The 15,854-nt window shown below is 44.0% G+C and overlaps 1 protein-coding gene across 2 annotated transcripts; it reads left to right on the top strand.

The window, feature by feature from the left end:
* Positions 1-772: 772 nt before the first annotated feature.
* Positions 773-13,263, top strand: LOC121935104 (C-type lectin LmsL-like). 2 transcript variants are annotated; one of them, XM_042476231.1, is made up of 6 exons: positions 773-891; positions 4,071-4,149; positions 4,799-4,890; positions 6,784-6,924; positions 12,338-12,437; positions 12,650-13,263. In XM_042476231.1, the coding sequence occupies exons 2-6, from the start codon at positions 4,083-4,085 to the stop codon at positions 12,760-12,762; spliced, it is 513 nt and encodes a 170-aa protein (XP_042332165.1). In that variant the 5' UTR covers positions 773-891; positions 4,071-4,082; the 3' UTR covers positions 12,763-13,263. The 2 variants fall into 2 exon arrangements, with proteins under 2 accessions (XP_042332165.1, XP_042332166.1); XM_042476232.1 differs by having other exon boundaries at positions 821-895.
* Positions 13,264-15,854: the final 2,591 nt, after the last annotated feature.

Genomic DNA, 15,854 nt, shown 5'->3' on the forward strand with positions numbered 1-15,854 from the left:
CAATTGCATAACCCCCTTACTGAGAGACTTGTGGTTTTTTCATAAGTACCAAACTTGGAAATCCAGGACAGCTGAGACTCCAAATGGGCACCAGATGTCATGCCTCAAAATGGGTGAACCCAGCTAACTTGGCAGCACCCAAATAGCAGATGATGGGAAAGACCCCTGTCTGGCACTCCAGGGAGATGCTGACCTTATGATTTTTGGATTCAGCTTTTCCAATCATGGAAAGTCCACACATTGACTTTGAAAATACAGTACATACCTTGTGGAACACCTGCATCACCACAAAAGATAATGAGAAACGTTCTTAGGCATGCGCTCAAGATACAGGTCAACTCCGCTCATCTATTCAACATTCCATTAAAACTGTGTGTATTAAATGTTCAATTTTGTCATAGCAAGCAAGTTGTTGTTTCTCCACTAGGCACTCTTCTAATCTGTCAAAGGCCCCATACAGACTGCCAAAACAAAGCTGCTTTGGGTCTCTTTGGAGGTATGCTGTTTAAATTATACATGCGTCCTAAGAGTCCAGAAGCTGCGCCAAAGCCACGCTCCAGTCCCATCATTTAAACAGCATACCTCCAAAGTGACCTGAAGCAGCTTTATTTTGGCCTGTCTGTATGGGGCCAAACTCTTTTTTGAAAAGTTTGATTCCCGCAGTAGTTGGGCTACATTAAGAATCCTTTGTTGGCCTATGCTTATGGTTAAACAAGGAGGAGCTTTCTTCTCAGAGGCTGGCATTCAGAGGAGGGGCTTTTCAAGCTCTGGAATATAAATGAGAGCTCTCTACACTAGAAATAACAGAGGGATCCAGGAAGAGAATATTTCCCATCCCAAGGGCAACTGGAATTGCTCTCACAGAAAGAACTCCTCCTTTTCTCTTATCAAGTGCGTGAGTATAAAATATTTTTAATCTTGATTTGCGGTGACTGTTTTGTTCCATCTTCCATATGTACACCTTTAAAGTAAGATCACCAGAAAGAGGGGGGAAAGGAGAAGCTTGAAGTAACCAGTTAATAAATAGTTATTTGCAATAACAAATGTGTAACTACAGCCTCATCTGCACTGCAGAAATAATGCAATTTGATACCACTTTAATTGCCATGGCTCAGTGTTATGGCATCCTGAGATTTGTAGTTTATTGTTGCAGCAGAGCTCTGTGAAAGGGAAGGCTAAATATCTCAAAAAACTACAAATCCCAGTATTCCATAGCACTGAGACATGGCAGTTAAAGCGGTGCAAAACTACAATAATTCTGCAGTGTGGATGAGGCATACATCACATTACGACCGTAACATAAAAAGCGGCAGTACTATTTTGCAGTGTAACTTAGAGAGAGAGAAAATCTTCAGCGAGAGAAAAAAAAAATCTTTTCCAAAATGTCGTAATAGTGACAACGACTTTCTTGGACTTTTGGAATTATGATGACCCTGAGGAATCTCGTTTTACAATGCAACTTTCCAAGTTCTGTTTAAAAGCAATAGAATTTGCAGGTATCATAGAATCATAGAGTTGGAAGAGACCGCAAGGGCCATCCAATCCAACTCCATCCTGCCATGCAGGAAATCTCAAAGCATCCCCGACAGATGGCCATCCAGCCCCTGCTTAAAGACCTCCAAGGAAGGCGACTCCACTACACTCCGAGGAAGGAGTGTGTTCCACTGTCAAACAGCCCTTACTGTCATGAAGTTCCTCCTAAAGTTGAGGTGGAATCTCTTTTCCCGTAACTTGCATCCATTGTTCCGGGTCCTGTTCTCCGGAGCAGCAGAAAATAAGTCAGCTCCCTCCTCAGTATGACATCCCTTCAAGTATTTAAACAGGGCTATCATATCACCTCTTAACCGTCTCTTTTCCGAGCTAAACATCCCCAGCTCCCTAAGTCGTTCCTCATAGGGCATGGTTTCCAGACCTTTCACCATTTTAGTCACCCTCCTTTGGACACGCTCTAGATTCTCAATGTCCTTTTTGAACTGTGGTGCCCAGAATTGGACACAATATTCCAGGTGGGGTCTGACCAAAGCAGAATAGAGTGGCTCTGTTACTTCTCTTGATCTAGACGCTATACTTTTATTGATGCAGCCTAAAATTGCATTGGCCTTGTTAGCTGCTGCATCGCACTGTTGACTCATGTTCAACTTGTGGTCTACTTGGACTCCTAGATCCCTTTCACATGTTGTCTCCTTAAGCCAGGTGTCCCCCATCCTATATCTGTGCATTTCGTTTTTTCGCCCTAAGTGCAGTAACTTACATTTCTCCCTGTTGAAGTTCATTTTGTTAGCTTTGGCCCAGCTTTCAAGTCTATTCAGGCCATTTTGAATGTTGATCCTTTCCTCTGGAGTGTTAGCTATTCCTCCTAATTTGGTGTCATCTGCAAATGTGATGAGTATGCCCCCAATTCTGTCATCGAAGTCATTGATAAAGATGTTGAATAGCACTGGGCCCAGGGCAGAGCCCTGTGGAACCCCACTGGTCACTTCTCTCCAGGATGAAAAGTTGAGCACCCTTTGGGTTCGGCCAGTCAACCAGTTACAAATCCATGTAACAGTTACCTTGTCTATCCCACATTTTACAAGCTTGTTTGCAAGAATGTCATGGGAAACCTTGTCAAAGGCCTTACTGAAATCGAGATATGCTATATCCACAGCATTCCCTTCCTCTACCAGGCTAATAATTTTATCCAAGAAAGAGATTAGATTTGTCTGACATGACTTGTTTCTCTGAAACATGTTGACTTTTTGTGATTATGGCATTGCCTTCTAGATGTTCATAGGCTCTCTGTTTAATGATATTTTTAATATGGAAAAGAATTGTAAGACTATGAAATACAGGATATCAGTGTATACATATACTGTTCCTTTTGGTTTGCCATTGCCTTCCTCTGAAATATAGCCTACAAGAACTGGTATTCCTTGACACTCTGCCGTCCAAGTGCTAACCAGGCCTGACCTTGCTTACCTTCCAAGGTCAGACAGGGTCTGGTGCCTTCAGGATATTTAGGTCTTTCTTCATGATTAGAAGCTCTAGATAAATGCACTGTCTGTGAACTAGGTGGATCCTTCTCATTGATGCTCCCCTTCAAGCAAGGAAAGAATGTGGAAGGTTACCCCTACTTACCCCCAATAATAGGGTCTGCGTCCTCCTTAGGTGGAACCGCTCTTTCTTTCATAAGGCGTGCCCATTTTTGTTTCCAAAGGAACTCTTGTTTCACTTGAGCTTCTATCAAGTTCCATTTCTTTCCATTTTGCCTCAGTTTGAGTCAACCCCATTCTGTTATGCCCTACTTACCAAGAAAGTAAGACCTTACCAGAAATTACAATATATTTAATTCATTAAATCAAAATCAGAGGGGTGTCCCTCACCATTTCCTTTTCATAAGACAGTTCTGAACCCAGTCTGAGAGTTTTGAGGTTCTGCAGTCAGGATTCCAAGCAGAGGGTCTGGCCCAGATGGTTGCCTTCTCCATTTCAGCCTGTTTGCACTTCCTGGTTGCCAAGATTCGGCCAGCATGGAAGACAGGGATTGGCATTTTCCAATACACACATGGGAACAAATCCAGGAATGTAATGGGTGCAATTGTGACCCATCAAGGTCCAACTTTTGTCCCTCTTTGTAACATGGCAACAAAACAAAACGGCCAAGATCTTACTAAGATCGTATAACATAAATATCTGTATGCAGAGTTATGCAGTGATTGTGCTATTCAACTCTCATGTTGAATGTCAACATTGTACAACCTAATGCATAACCCAATGTATATCCACATCTTCACTTCCATGACATGAGCATCTCCACTTCATGAACCTTGAACTGAAGGCAGGTGTTCTACATTGGGCAGGGGGATGTCCAACTATTTCCATGGGGGAACTTACATGGGCATAAAACACCATCATGATATTCCACTGAGCATGTTCCTGTAAAATTCTATCCAAAACTTAAAGTGCAATTTTCCTTCTAATAGCACCAATGAAAGACATGGGGCTCAATAGCTTATTTATTTACTTCTTGTTGCTTTGGCATCTGCTGTTCACTGAGCATGCTTCTTTGGATGTTTTCTTCCCCCTGCCCAGGTCATCCAGAAGATGGGACTCCTTGCCTATGCCAGCCTATGCCTTTTTGGCCTTCTGCTCTCCAGTTCTTTTCCAAGAGGTAAGTCTCTTAAAGAAATGTCAAGATTATGTTTGTAGGTAATTGGGTTTTGACTAAAGGTAGCTGAAGACAATTGTTATTCATCTTCAGATACCTTTAGTTAACCAATTTGTTCTTTCAAAGGGTACTGTATGTGGAGTAAATCAAACGCTGTTTTCACTGCCTCGCAAAGTCAGGTTTTCACTAAACAAGTGGGCCAGCCCCTGGACACTACTTTTGTAACTCTGAAGTCTCCTGCCGATTCCCACAAAGTTCCTCCATGCACACATAATATATTTGTTATCCCTGATTTAGGGGGCTGCACAGGATGGAAGGGCTACCAGTGTCCATCCACTGCAGTACAGTTCTGGCTTATTTTCATTCATGACGGACAGTGGTCCATAAGAGCCTAAGCATAGCTCCACTTCGCCTTTCCAAAGTGAGGAATATGGTTCCACCTGTTATTGGCTCAGAGCAGGGAAACAGATTAGGGCTGATGGGGGAAACCCGCATTCCCCTTTTACATTTCATGGGAGCTGGAAGGCTGAACAACTCCTGAAAGACCAGAGAACATCCGCCCCAAACTAGTTCAGAGGTTTTTCTACTTAAGAGAGAAATACTGATCTTCTTCCACAACCTGTCCCACATCCATCTTACTTTCTCTTTGCAGTTGAGGCTGACTCCTGTGCCGAAGACTGGGTGGAAAATCATGGGAATTGCTATGCTTATTTTGACACCAATAAGTCATGGGTACAAGCTGAGGTAAGAAACGTTTCCCACCAGTTAAGTTCTAAGTACTACATCTTCACTCCATGGTCTCTGGAGAGGGGCACAAAACAGAAGGAACTCAGAAGGAACATGGGTTTAAGCAGAAGTTGTACTTGTCTGGGAATGGGATATTGAACTCCATAGAAATGTGCTATATTTCGCATACAGAGCTAACATCCTTAAAGAATATAAGAAGAGACCACAGGCTATGGCCAAGTGTGCGAACCATATGTTCCTGGGTTGAAATATAGCCAACAAGGAAAGTGCTGGACTTTGTAATGCAAAAGTATCTGAAGGACTGTGTGGTTCCTACCCAGAACTGGAAAGCCTGTGGCCCTCCAGAGGTTCACAATCTTCTGCTTCCATTACCACCCAACCTTAACTGTGTGAGTAGTAACTGGTGTGAATTGGAGAGCAGCCATTTTAAACAGATATTTCAAATGGTTTAATTCCATACACAGTGTAACGCTATTTTCAAATATAGCTTCATCTGTTCTTTTGTTTGTTTGTTTGTTTGTTTTACATTTTTAGCTACATTTTTAAACTAATTTGAATCCCAAGGCTTTAGGAAGAAATGGGGTACAGTCAGTTTATTCATGAATTCAAGCATCTATTAATATATATATATATATGGGACATTATTTTACTGTGCCATTGTACTGTGTCACTGTCCACAGATTTTGGTATCCACAACAAGTCCTGGAGCCAAAACTTACAGGATACCAAAGGCCCACTGTATAAAGAAAGTAGTACAATGCAATGCAATACAATTTCTGGAAAGTCACAACTTTGATCTGTTGTAATGTCCTGTTTCCTGCGGTTGCTAAACTGCTCGCTGCTGAGATTGACATGAGAAAAATAAATCTCTCCTACAGCTAGAGTTTCGATTTAAGCTATAACCCAGGACCAATCTTACTGAGAGTAAACCGTATTGATGTCAGTAGGATTTTTTACTTGATACATATAAAATAATGCCATCTGCTGGAGATTTGAAGGCAGCAAGGCATCTGCCTACTGAGAAGTCATCCCAGCAAAGAGAATTCCATACACATGATATTTCCAGCATCATGTCAACAATCTATCCATATTTGACTTTTTCATCACTTCTGCACTCTGAGTTTATGTTTGTATCTAGCCTGAGTAGGGATTTCGTTCTTTACTACTTTTCCTTGAAGGAAACAATGTGTAATTGTAGCAATTCCCTTCCCACTATAAGGGAATCCTTTGTGCCAATTTGCATTTCAGAACTGATTTTGTGCAAAAATTTGCACATGGTTGTTTTGCACAGAAAACAGCATTATCTGCACAGAAGGTAAAATTCCTGCATAGAAATGCTATTTTTGTTGTTTCCTATGTAAGCCATCCTGTTTTCTTCACAAAACAACCCCATGTGCATTTAGTGCAGAATAAGTCCTCAACCACGGAGTTTCTTCCTACTCTGGGATTCTTCTTGTTCAGGTTTCTTAACACTTGAAAAACATGTCTTTAAAATTTGTTCACTATACAAGTTCCTTTCCTGGTAGTTGCTGTCATACCAGTTTCCCAGCCATTTCTGCTGTGAAATTGATTTGAATCACTCAAAGCAGCATCTCCAAAACAAAAATTCTGAAAGCAAAAGGCCTAGAGAAGCACTGACAGTGTTACACTCAAAGAACCCCAACTCTGTTCTTATCCCTTTGTGGAAGATGACCATCTGCTTTATCACACTAGCGGGCAAAGGGTTTTTATACAAGAGTATACAAGAGAAAACCAGGAAACATCATGTGATAAACTTCAGGCATTTCCTGGTTTTCTCTAGTTTAACTCTTGTTTAAATCCTGTTTGCCCACTAGTGTGATAAAGCAGCATGTCAATAAAATTCATTCCCCGTCTTTTCTCTATCCTCAGATTGAATGCCAGAACTATTTCCCCGGGGCCCATCTTGCCTCTGTTCACAGCATGTCAGAGTCAGTTTTCATCGTCCAATACATCTCCACTAACCAAAAGAAACCAAGTGATGTCTGGATTGGTCGCCGTGCTTCTTTTCCGGTAAGCATCTCTCTTGTCTGTTTTGCTCAAAAATTCTCATCAACACTGACCAGAGAGACTTTGGTGACTCCATTCTAGACACTGATTTTAAACTTAGCCGAGCCGACACAACTGGTCTCGGAGTCAGTGTTGGAATCGCCTAGGCTTCTAGTCCTCAATGGCCTCAACATTCCACTCGAGGTTGGTTCAACAAATCTAATGTCTGCAGCTTGGGAGTTCGTGGCTTCCATGACAGACATGGGCCCAATTAGTCTCCGGGCCTACACATTGTGCAGGTCATACCCTTGATGTGGTTTTTAGTACAAAACAGGTATTGATATGGTTGTCTGTACGGACATTGAAATTCCGTGGGCGGAAGTAACCAACATTTCCGCCCTGTCATGGACGGATCATTTCCTGGTGGAGGCAAAAATCAAGGCATCTACCCAGATCCCTCCCGGGGGTGGCGGACCTATTAAAATGATCCACCCTCGAAGGCTGATGGAACCCAAAAGGTTCCAAGAAGCCCTAGAGGGGCATATGGTTGGGAATGACGACGACTCTGTTGATGCCCTGACTAACATCTGGGACAGTGATCTCTCCAGGGCTATACACAGCATCGCTCCCAAGCGCCCTCTTAGGCCTGCTTCCAAAAAGAAGCCCTGGTATACGGAAGATCTCCGGGCAAGGAAGCGGATGCTGAGACGGCTAGAGCATGACCGGCGGGCACACCAGTGCTTATCCGACAAGGCTCTCCTAGACCGTCTTTTGGAGGACTATGGAGAGGCGATGGATGCAGCAAAGAACTCCTTCTTTGGTGCACGTATCGCGTCCGCGGAGTTGCGTCCAGCAGAGCTGTTCAGGGTAGTGAGGGAGCTTACTCAGCTCCCCCCTGCCTTGAACCCTATTTTAGAACCATCTAAGGCCTGCTGCAACCAATTTAACAACTTCTTCCCGGATAAAACCTCTAGGATAAGGGAAGGACTCGAAGCCAGTATTAGTACAGAAACCAGAGTAGAGGTATCCAGAGCCTCCGTGGACTCGATTATACTGGATCACTTTGAGTCTGTAGATACCGATGATGTGGACAAGATCCTTAGAAGCGTTAGGAAGACAACTTGCTCCCTCGATCCCTGTCCCTCATGGCTAGCGGCTCAGGGGGGAACGGTAGTAACTTCTATGTTACACCGTATAATTAATACATCATTGAGGGATGGGCAATTTCCATCGAGTTTAAAATTGGCCATTGTAAAACCTTTATTAAAAAAGCCCTCCCTTGACCCCCTGATGCATAATAATTGTCGGCCAGTATCGCTATTGCCATTTCTGGGGAAGGTGATTGAGAGGGCAGTTGCAATCCAGCTTCAATCGATCTTGGACAAAATGGATTATCTAGATCCATTTCAAACTGGCTTTCAGGCAGGTTACGGGGTTGAGACTGCCATGGTCTCCCTGGTCGATGATCTCCGTCTGGGCATGGACAGGGGTAGCGTGTCCCTGTTAGTGCTCTTGGACATCTCAGCGGCTTTCAATATCATAGACCATGGTATCCTTCTGGAGCGCCTAGTGGAGCTGGGAATCAGGGGCACTGCGCTCCAGTGGTTCCGATCCTATCTCTCTGGGAGGTTCCAGATGGTGCAGCTGGGGGACGTGTGCTCTGATAAGAGGGGTCCCTCAAGGAGCCATTCTGTCCCCCATGCTCTTTAACATTTACATGAAACCGCTGGGAGAGATCATCTGGAGGCATGGGGCACTGATGACACCCAAATAGTCTTCTCTATGTCTCCGACTGATTCAGTGACCAAGGATGGCATCTCTCCTCTCGTCGCCTGTCTAGAGTCGGTAATGGACTGGATGAGGGAAAACAGACTCAGCCTGAATCCAGAGAAAACGGAAGTACTCGTGATAGGCTCCCCTGGCCCAGGGATGGCGGTGATTCCACCTGTTCTGAACGGGATCACGCTTCCCGTGAAGGACTCAGTACGCAGTCTGGGGATGCTCCTTGATTCGTCGCTTCACCTTACATCTCAGGTGGATGCGACGGTCAGGAGCACCAGTTATCAGCTTAGGCTGATACGCCAGCTGCATTCCCTACCTGGGCCGGGGGGACCTTGAAACGGTAGTACATGCTCTGGTATCCTATCGTTTGGATTTCTGCAATGCGCTCTACATGGGGCAACCCTTGTACCATACCCGGAAGCTACAATTGGTGCAGAATATGGCGGCAAGACTGGTCACTAATACACCTAGGACCAGTCATATAACACCGATCCTTAAAGACCTTCATTGGCTGCCTGTTCGCTTCCGGGCACAATACAAGGTGTTGGTTATTACCTATAAAGCCCTAAATGGCTTGGGCCCAGGGTACTTGGAGGACCGCCTCTCTCCGTACAATCCGCCCCGCACACTCAGATCAACCGGGAAGCAACTGTTAAGGGTTCCTCCGGAGGTTAGATTAGTTACCACCACCAGGAGGGCCTTCTCTACTTCGGCCCCCATCCTCTGGAACTTGCTTCCCGATGAGCTCCACTCGGCCACCTCACTGAACCAATTTAAGAAGGGGTTAAAACACACCTTTTCAAGCAGGCATACCCCTGACTCCTGACTCCTGACATCCGATGTGTCCCCCCCCCCCCTCGTCAGCATTGTTGAGCTGGCATGAGATGTGGTTTTAATTGTGGTTTTAATGTGTAATTTTGGTTTGTATTTGATGGCTTTGTATTGAATGTATAGATGTTGTTAACCGCTTTGATTTGAAGAAAAGCGGTATATAAATAAAACTTTTATTTATTATTATTTATTATATCCGTGGGCAGAGGTATTTATTATCACCGCATTGTCATGGACGTATCATTTCCTGCTCAAGGTTGGACTAAAGGCCACTATTCAACCCCTCGGGGGTGGCAGACCCATTATAATGGTCTGCCCACAAAGGCTGATGGAACCTGCTGGGTTCCAGAAAGCCCTAGGAGGTTAAATGGTTGGTAACACCGGTGATTCCATTGAGGTCTTGGTTGGTACCTGGAAGGCTTTGGAAGACAAAAATCAAACAAGCTATAAGTGTAGACTTGAAGGAAAACATCTATAAATCTATGTACAGATGGTACCTTACCCCATATAAGTTAGCAAAAATGTTTAAACATACCAAGAACACATGCTGGAAATGTCAAAAAGAAGTTGGAAATTACATGCACATGTGGTGGAAATGTGCTAACGCCAAAGCTTTTTGGAAAAATATTCATTCAGAAATAAAAAAATATATATTCAAATGTGAAGAGGGTTTGATGACCGAGATGTATCTCCTGAATATGACGGACAATGTAAAAATTGAAAGAGAAACCGGTGATTCCATTGAAGTCTTGGTTGGTACCTGGAATAGAGATCTTACCAAGTCTATAGACACACTCACTCTTAAGCATCCTTTCCAACCTGCTTCAAATTGTAAACTGTGGTATACAGAGCATCTTAGAAATATGAAGCAGGCTGGACAATGACTAGAGCCCACTGGTGAATCCCTATGTTCAAATGATAAAAGACTACATTAGTCTCGCAGGAGATCTTGGGGAGCTACAACCACCACATTACAACACAGAGACAAACACAAATTTAAAAATCACATTTTGCCCACAAATGCCCACAAAGCCTTCTGGGGGCATCAAGACATATTCTCCATATTTTAAAGCCTTCTTGGGTTATTTGTTCTTCCCATTTTCCTTGGGCCTACATCAGTCTAAGTAGCCAAAACATGGTATTCCCACCACCATCCCTGCCACCAGCCAACACTTCTAGAGGACATTTTAAACCAAAAACTGAGGGGAATCTACAAAACAATTGACTCCCTGGAGGGAAACAGGGAAACCCCAAATATGGGGGAAATGCCTTTCACATACCCTTCTCTTCTTATTATTATTATTATTAACCTTTATTTATGAAGCGCTGTAAATTTACACAGCGCTGTACATGCAATCCTTTTAGTTAGACGGTTCCCTGCCCTCAGGCTTACAATCTAAAAAGACATGACACAGAAGGAGAAGGGAGTGGTGACGGGAAAGGGTAAGAGGTCCAGAAGTTCCTCTCAACCTCCGAGGCCTGGACCAAGGCAGGTGGACTGAAGGGAGGGCTTGGCTTCAAAATGGAAGGTTAATCATTATCCAGGGAAAATACATACTCACAAGTAGGATAATGCATATACAGTACATAGCAATACAGGAAATGGATCGATAAACAGCCAACAACAGAACATCAGATAGTAAGCGACAATTATGCGATGCCTGGGAAGGCTTCTTTGAATAGGATGGTTTTCAGCTCCGTTTTGAAGCTGGTTAATGAAGTGATGGCTCTTGCTTGTGGAGGAAGAAGGTTCCAGGAGTGGGGGGCAGCAAGTGAAAAGGGGCAAATCCTAGTTGGGGCAGAGGAAATCCTGGGCTGAGACAGGAACCCTTGACTACCAGAACGGAGGGCCCTGGTGGGAAGGTGAGGAGAAAGAAGGTCTGATAAGTAAGGAGGGGCCAGTCCATGGAGGGCTTTGAATGTCGACAGCAGGAGCTTATACTGAATGCGGAAAGGGAGAGGGAGCCAGTGAAGGGATGCCAACACAGGAGAGATGTGGTCAGAGCGGTGGGTGGAAGTGATAATGCGTGCAGCTGAATGCTGGACAGAGATTAAAGGATGGAGGTGAGAAAAAGGAAGCCCAGCCAGGAGGACATTACAGTAATCAAGTCGTGAGATCACTAGGGCATGGACCAGGATCTTGGCAGTAGAAGCGGAGAGATATGGTCGGATTTTGGTAATATTGTACAAAAAGAATCTACAAGCCTTGGCTGTGGTCTGGATCTGAGGGATACACGACAGAGAAGAGTCAAAGATAAAGCCAAGACTGCGGGCTTGCTGGACTGGTTGAATGGAAATGTTGAATGGAAATCTTCTGACCTCATGTGCATGGGTACATATGTTCATGTTGACTGTTGATCTCAGGAAGTCCCATGGATTTCGTAAAGGTTTCTTGGGCAAGGAATACTCAGAGATGAAATATGGTCTGCAGCATCTGGCATTCATAGGTGGTCTCTCAGGGCTGACCCTGCTTAACTTCCAAAACAAGACAGGAACTGGTGCCTTCAGGGTATTTAGGCACTATTCTGTTTTCAATTTATTAATTTATTTCATTTCTATGGTGCCTTGCTCCCACAAAGGAACCCAAAGTAATTCATATATTAAATCATTTTAAAACTTTACAATAAAAAATTAAGAAATGCACTTTTGGTGTGACAAACTAGATTACAAAATAATGAAAAGTGTGGAAATGGGTGTGTCAGTGAGTTACAGTTCATTTGTAAGTTTGTCAGGTACAGATGGGCAAGTCTGTACAAACTTTTGGACCTGAGCAAAGAATTTATATCTCTACTAATCACAAAATCTATCTTTCCCATTTCTACAGACTGGCAAGTGGAGTTGGTCAGATAAATCAGTCAGCAATTACGCAACCTGGGTCAGTTGTGAGCCAAATATATTCTGTGCAGCGTTGATTCAAAGCACAAGTGAGTAAACACTTTCTCGGTGCCTTAGGACACATATGCCTTCGTGACATAGTTGCTGGTGTGGATAATTATTTATACTATTTATAAACTCCTTACCCCAAATTGGCCATAATCCAGACATATCATGTTCTTGTCAATTCAGGGAGTCAGGGAACTGTTGAGTCCATGCACTTTAAAAACAGTCCTGGTTCATGTGACTGTTTGCATTTCAGATTTGGCAGAATGGCATTTTAGAGACTGTCGATCCCATCAAGCCTACATCTGCAAATATGAGCTCCAGCCTACATCTGCAAATATGAGTTCAAGCCCAGATCTGCAAATATGAGCTCTAGAGAAGATGGAAGCTTCCAGTTATGCCTGCTTGATGTTGAACTTCTAGACCAGCTGATCTCTGATACTGTCCCCAGTCAATGAAGAAAGCCACTGACTTTCCCCTCCACCTTCTTCCAAAAGCCCCATCACAAAATCTACTTCTCTTTAGTCCTGGTGCCCTGCAGAAAATTAATAAACATCCTCTGATGCATGTGTTGGCTGGTGTTTTTCTGTAATTCCCAAATGTTCTTTCTCCACTCATCCTTGGGTGACTTCAAGGACCAGCAGAAGGTTCCTCCTGGACTTTTCTGCTTTTTCACAGAAGAGAGAATTTGTGCAGGATAGCTTCTCTCAGTCAGTAAGGAAAGTTTCACATGCCCAAATTTCCTCTCCTGCATTCTGCAGTAGTTGCAGGGGGTCAGACTTCTTCTCCTGTTCCCTTATCTGTTGGAGTTCCCCAGGGCTCTGTTCTGGGTCCCCTTCTGTTTTCTCTCTACACACTGTCCTTAGGAAAACTCATCAGCTCTTTTGGTTTTTCCTACCATCTGTATGCCGATGACACCCAGCTGTATCTTTCCTCCCCTGACCTTTCCCCAAGGCTTGAACAGCAAGTTTCGTCTTGCCTTACAGCTGTCTCACAGTGGATGCGCCATCGGCATTTGAAGCTCAACATGTCCAAGACGGAGCTTCTTGTCTTTCCTCCTAAGCCCAACCTTCAACACTCCTTTTCTGTCTCTGTGGACAACATTTCCATTCAACCAGTCCAGCAAGCCCGCAGTCTTGGCTTTATCTTTGACTCTTCTCTGTCGTGTATCCCTCAGATCCAGACCACAGCCAAGGCTTGTAGATTCTTTTTGTACAATATTGCCAAAATCCGACTATATCTCTCTGCCTCTACTGCCAAGATCCTGGTCCATGCCCTAGTGATCTCACGACTTGATTACTGTAACGTCCTCCTGGCTGGGCTTCCTCTTTCTCACCTCCGTCCTTTAATTTCTGTCCAGCATTCAGCTGCATGCATTATCACTTCCGCCCACCGCTCTGACCACATCTCTCCTGTGCTGGCATCCCTTCACTGGCTCCCCCTCCCTTTCCGCATTCAGTATAAGCTCCTGCTGTCGACATTTAAAGCCCTCCATGGACTGGCCCCTCCTTACTTATCAGACCTTCTTTCTCCTCACCTTCCCACCAGGGCCCTCCGTTCTGGTAGTCAAGGTCTGCTGTCTCAGCCCAGGATTTCCTCTGCCCCATCCCGGATTCGCCCCTTTTCACTTGCTGCCCCTCACTCCTGGAACCTTCTTCCTCCACAAGCAAGAGCCATCACTTCTTTAACCAGCTTCAAAACGGAGTTGAAAACCATCCTGTTCAGAGAAGCCTTCCCAGGCATCACATAATTGTCGCTTACTATCTGATGTTCTGTTGTTGACTGTTTATTGATCCATTTCCTGTATTGCTATGTACTGTATATGTATTATCCTACTTGTGAGTATGTATTTTCCCTGGATAATGATTAACCTTCCATTTTGAAGCCAAGCCCTCCCTTCAGTCCATCTGCCTTGGTCCAGGCCTCGGAGGTTGAGAGGAACTGCTGGACCTCTTACCCTTTCCCGTCACCACTCCCTTCTCCTTCTGTGTCATGTCTTTTTAGATTGTAAGCCTGAGGGCAGGGAACCGTCTAACTAAAAGGATTGCATGTACAGCGCTGTGTAAATAAAGGTTAATAATAATAATAATAATAATAATAACCTATATCTTTTCTCTTGTGGTCTTGCTAAAACTCGGTTGTGGAAAGTATGGCCTTCAAATCCAACACTAGTAGCTCCCAAAGACCCAACATTTGTGGCATGGTTTTGGGGAACATTTTGCTTGAAATCATGCCAGCCAGCCATCCCCCCCCCCCCCAATTTACTAAAATACAGAAGAAGGCCTTCCGACACACACCTAGCACTTACACCCAGAATCTTCCCTAAAACCCTCTATTTTGGCCATATCCAATCCCAGATGGGAAGTGGAACAACCTTGCTTTCGCCCACCATTTTGGCGGGAATACAATGAAAAACCTGCCTCGACACCATTTTCTGTGGTGGTGAGATTGCATGCTCCAGAATGGCAAGGGCTTTGCTGACAGTACCATTGCTACTGGTCACATCTCCCAAGGATTTTATTTCATGGGGTAAATCGGGCATTTAAACATTGATCATCCTGTGAAAATCATGCAATTACGATTAACATTTTCACACACATCACGATTAAACAGCCGTTATCCCTGGAATAAACAGGCAATAAATAACAACAGATCATTCACAGATTTTCCCCATCAATGATTTGTTGCTGTTTATTGCAACAGGATAATGGCACTTTCATCACAACGTCATGTAAAAATGTTGCTTGTGATTGTGTGATGTTCTGGGGATAATCGCTGTTTAAACCCCCGATTTTCCCAGTGTGATAAAGTCCCAAGTCAAGGCTTTTGCTGAGCAGCCCAACCTAATGTTCCAAACAGCTGCTGAGCAGCAGCGATAGTATATGGGAGGAGTATCTCTGAGAAATAACAGCAATGGCACCATATTTAACTATAAAGAAGAGTGGTGTAGTAGTTAAAGTATTAGACTTGGGCTTAATGTGCATTGCAGAAGTAATGCAATTGACATCGCTTTAACTGTCATGACTCCATCCTATGAAGTCCTGGAATTGGTGGTTTGGTAGGGCACCAGTACTATCTCACAGAGAAGGCTAAACATCTCACAAAACTAAAAATCCCAGCATTCCATAGCATTAAGCCATGGCAGTTTAAGTGTGTTAACCTGCATTATTTCTGTAGTGCAAATTCAGTGTGGGACCATGGAAGACCAGAGTTTGAATCCCCACTCAACCACAAAAAACTGTCGAGTGACTTTGGACAAGTCACACTCTGTCTCAGGGGAAAGCAAAGGCAATCCCCCTCCCCCTCTTAACAAATCTGGCCAAAAAAGCCCTGTAACAGGTACACCTTGTTGGAAGATTTTTGCATTCTCTTTCTCTCTCCTTAGATAGATAAGGATTTCCTGCATGCAAACTCCTCTCTCTCTCTCTCTCTCTCTCTCTCTCTCTCTCTCATTCAACTAT

This window comes from Sceloporus undulatus, chromosome 6 (genome assembly GCF_019175285.1).
Source record: "Sceloporus undulatus isolate JIND9_A2432 ecotype Alabama chromosome 6, SceUnd_v1.1, whole genome shotgun sequence".
NCBI classification, from domain to species: domain Eukaryota; kingdom Metazoa; phylum Chordata; class Lepidosauria; order Squamata; family Phrynosomatidae; genus Sceloporus; species Sceloporus undulatus.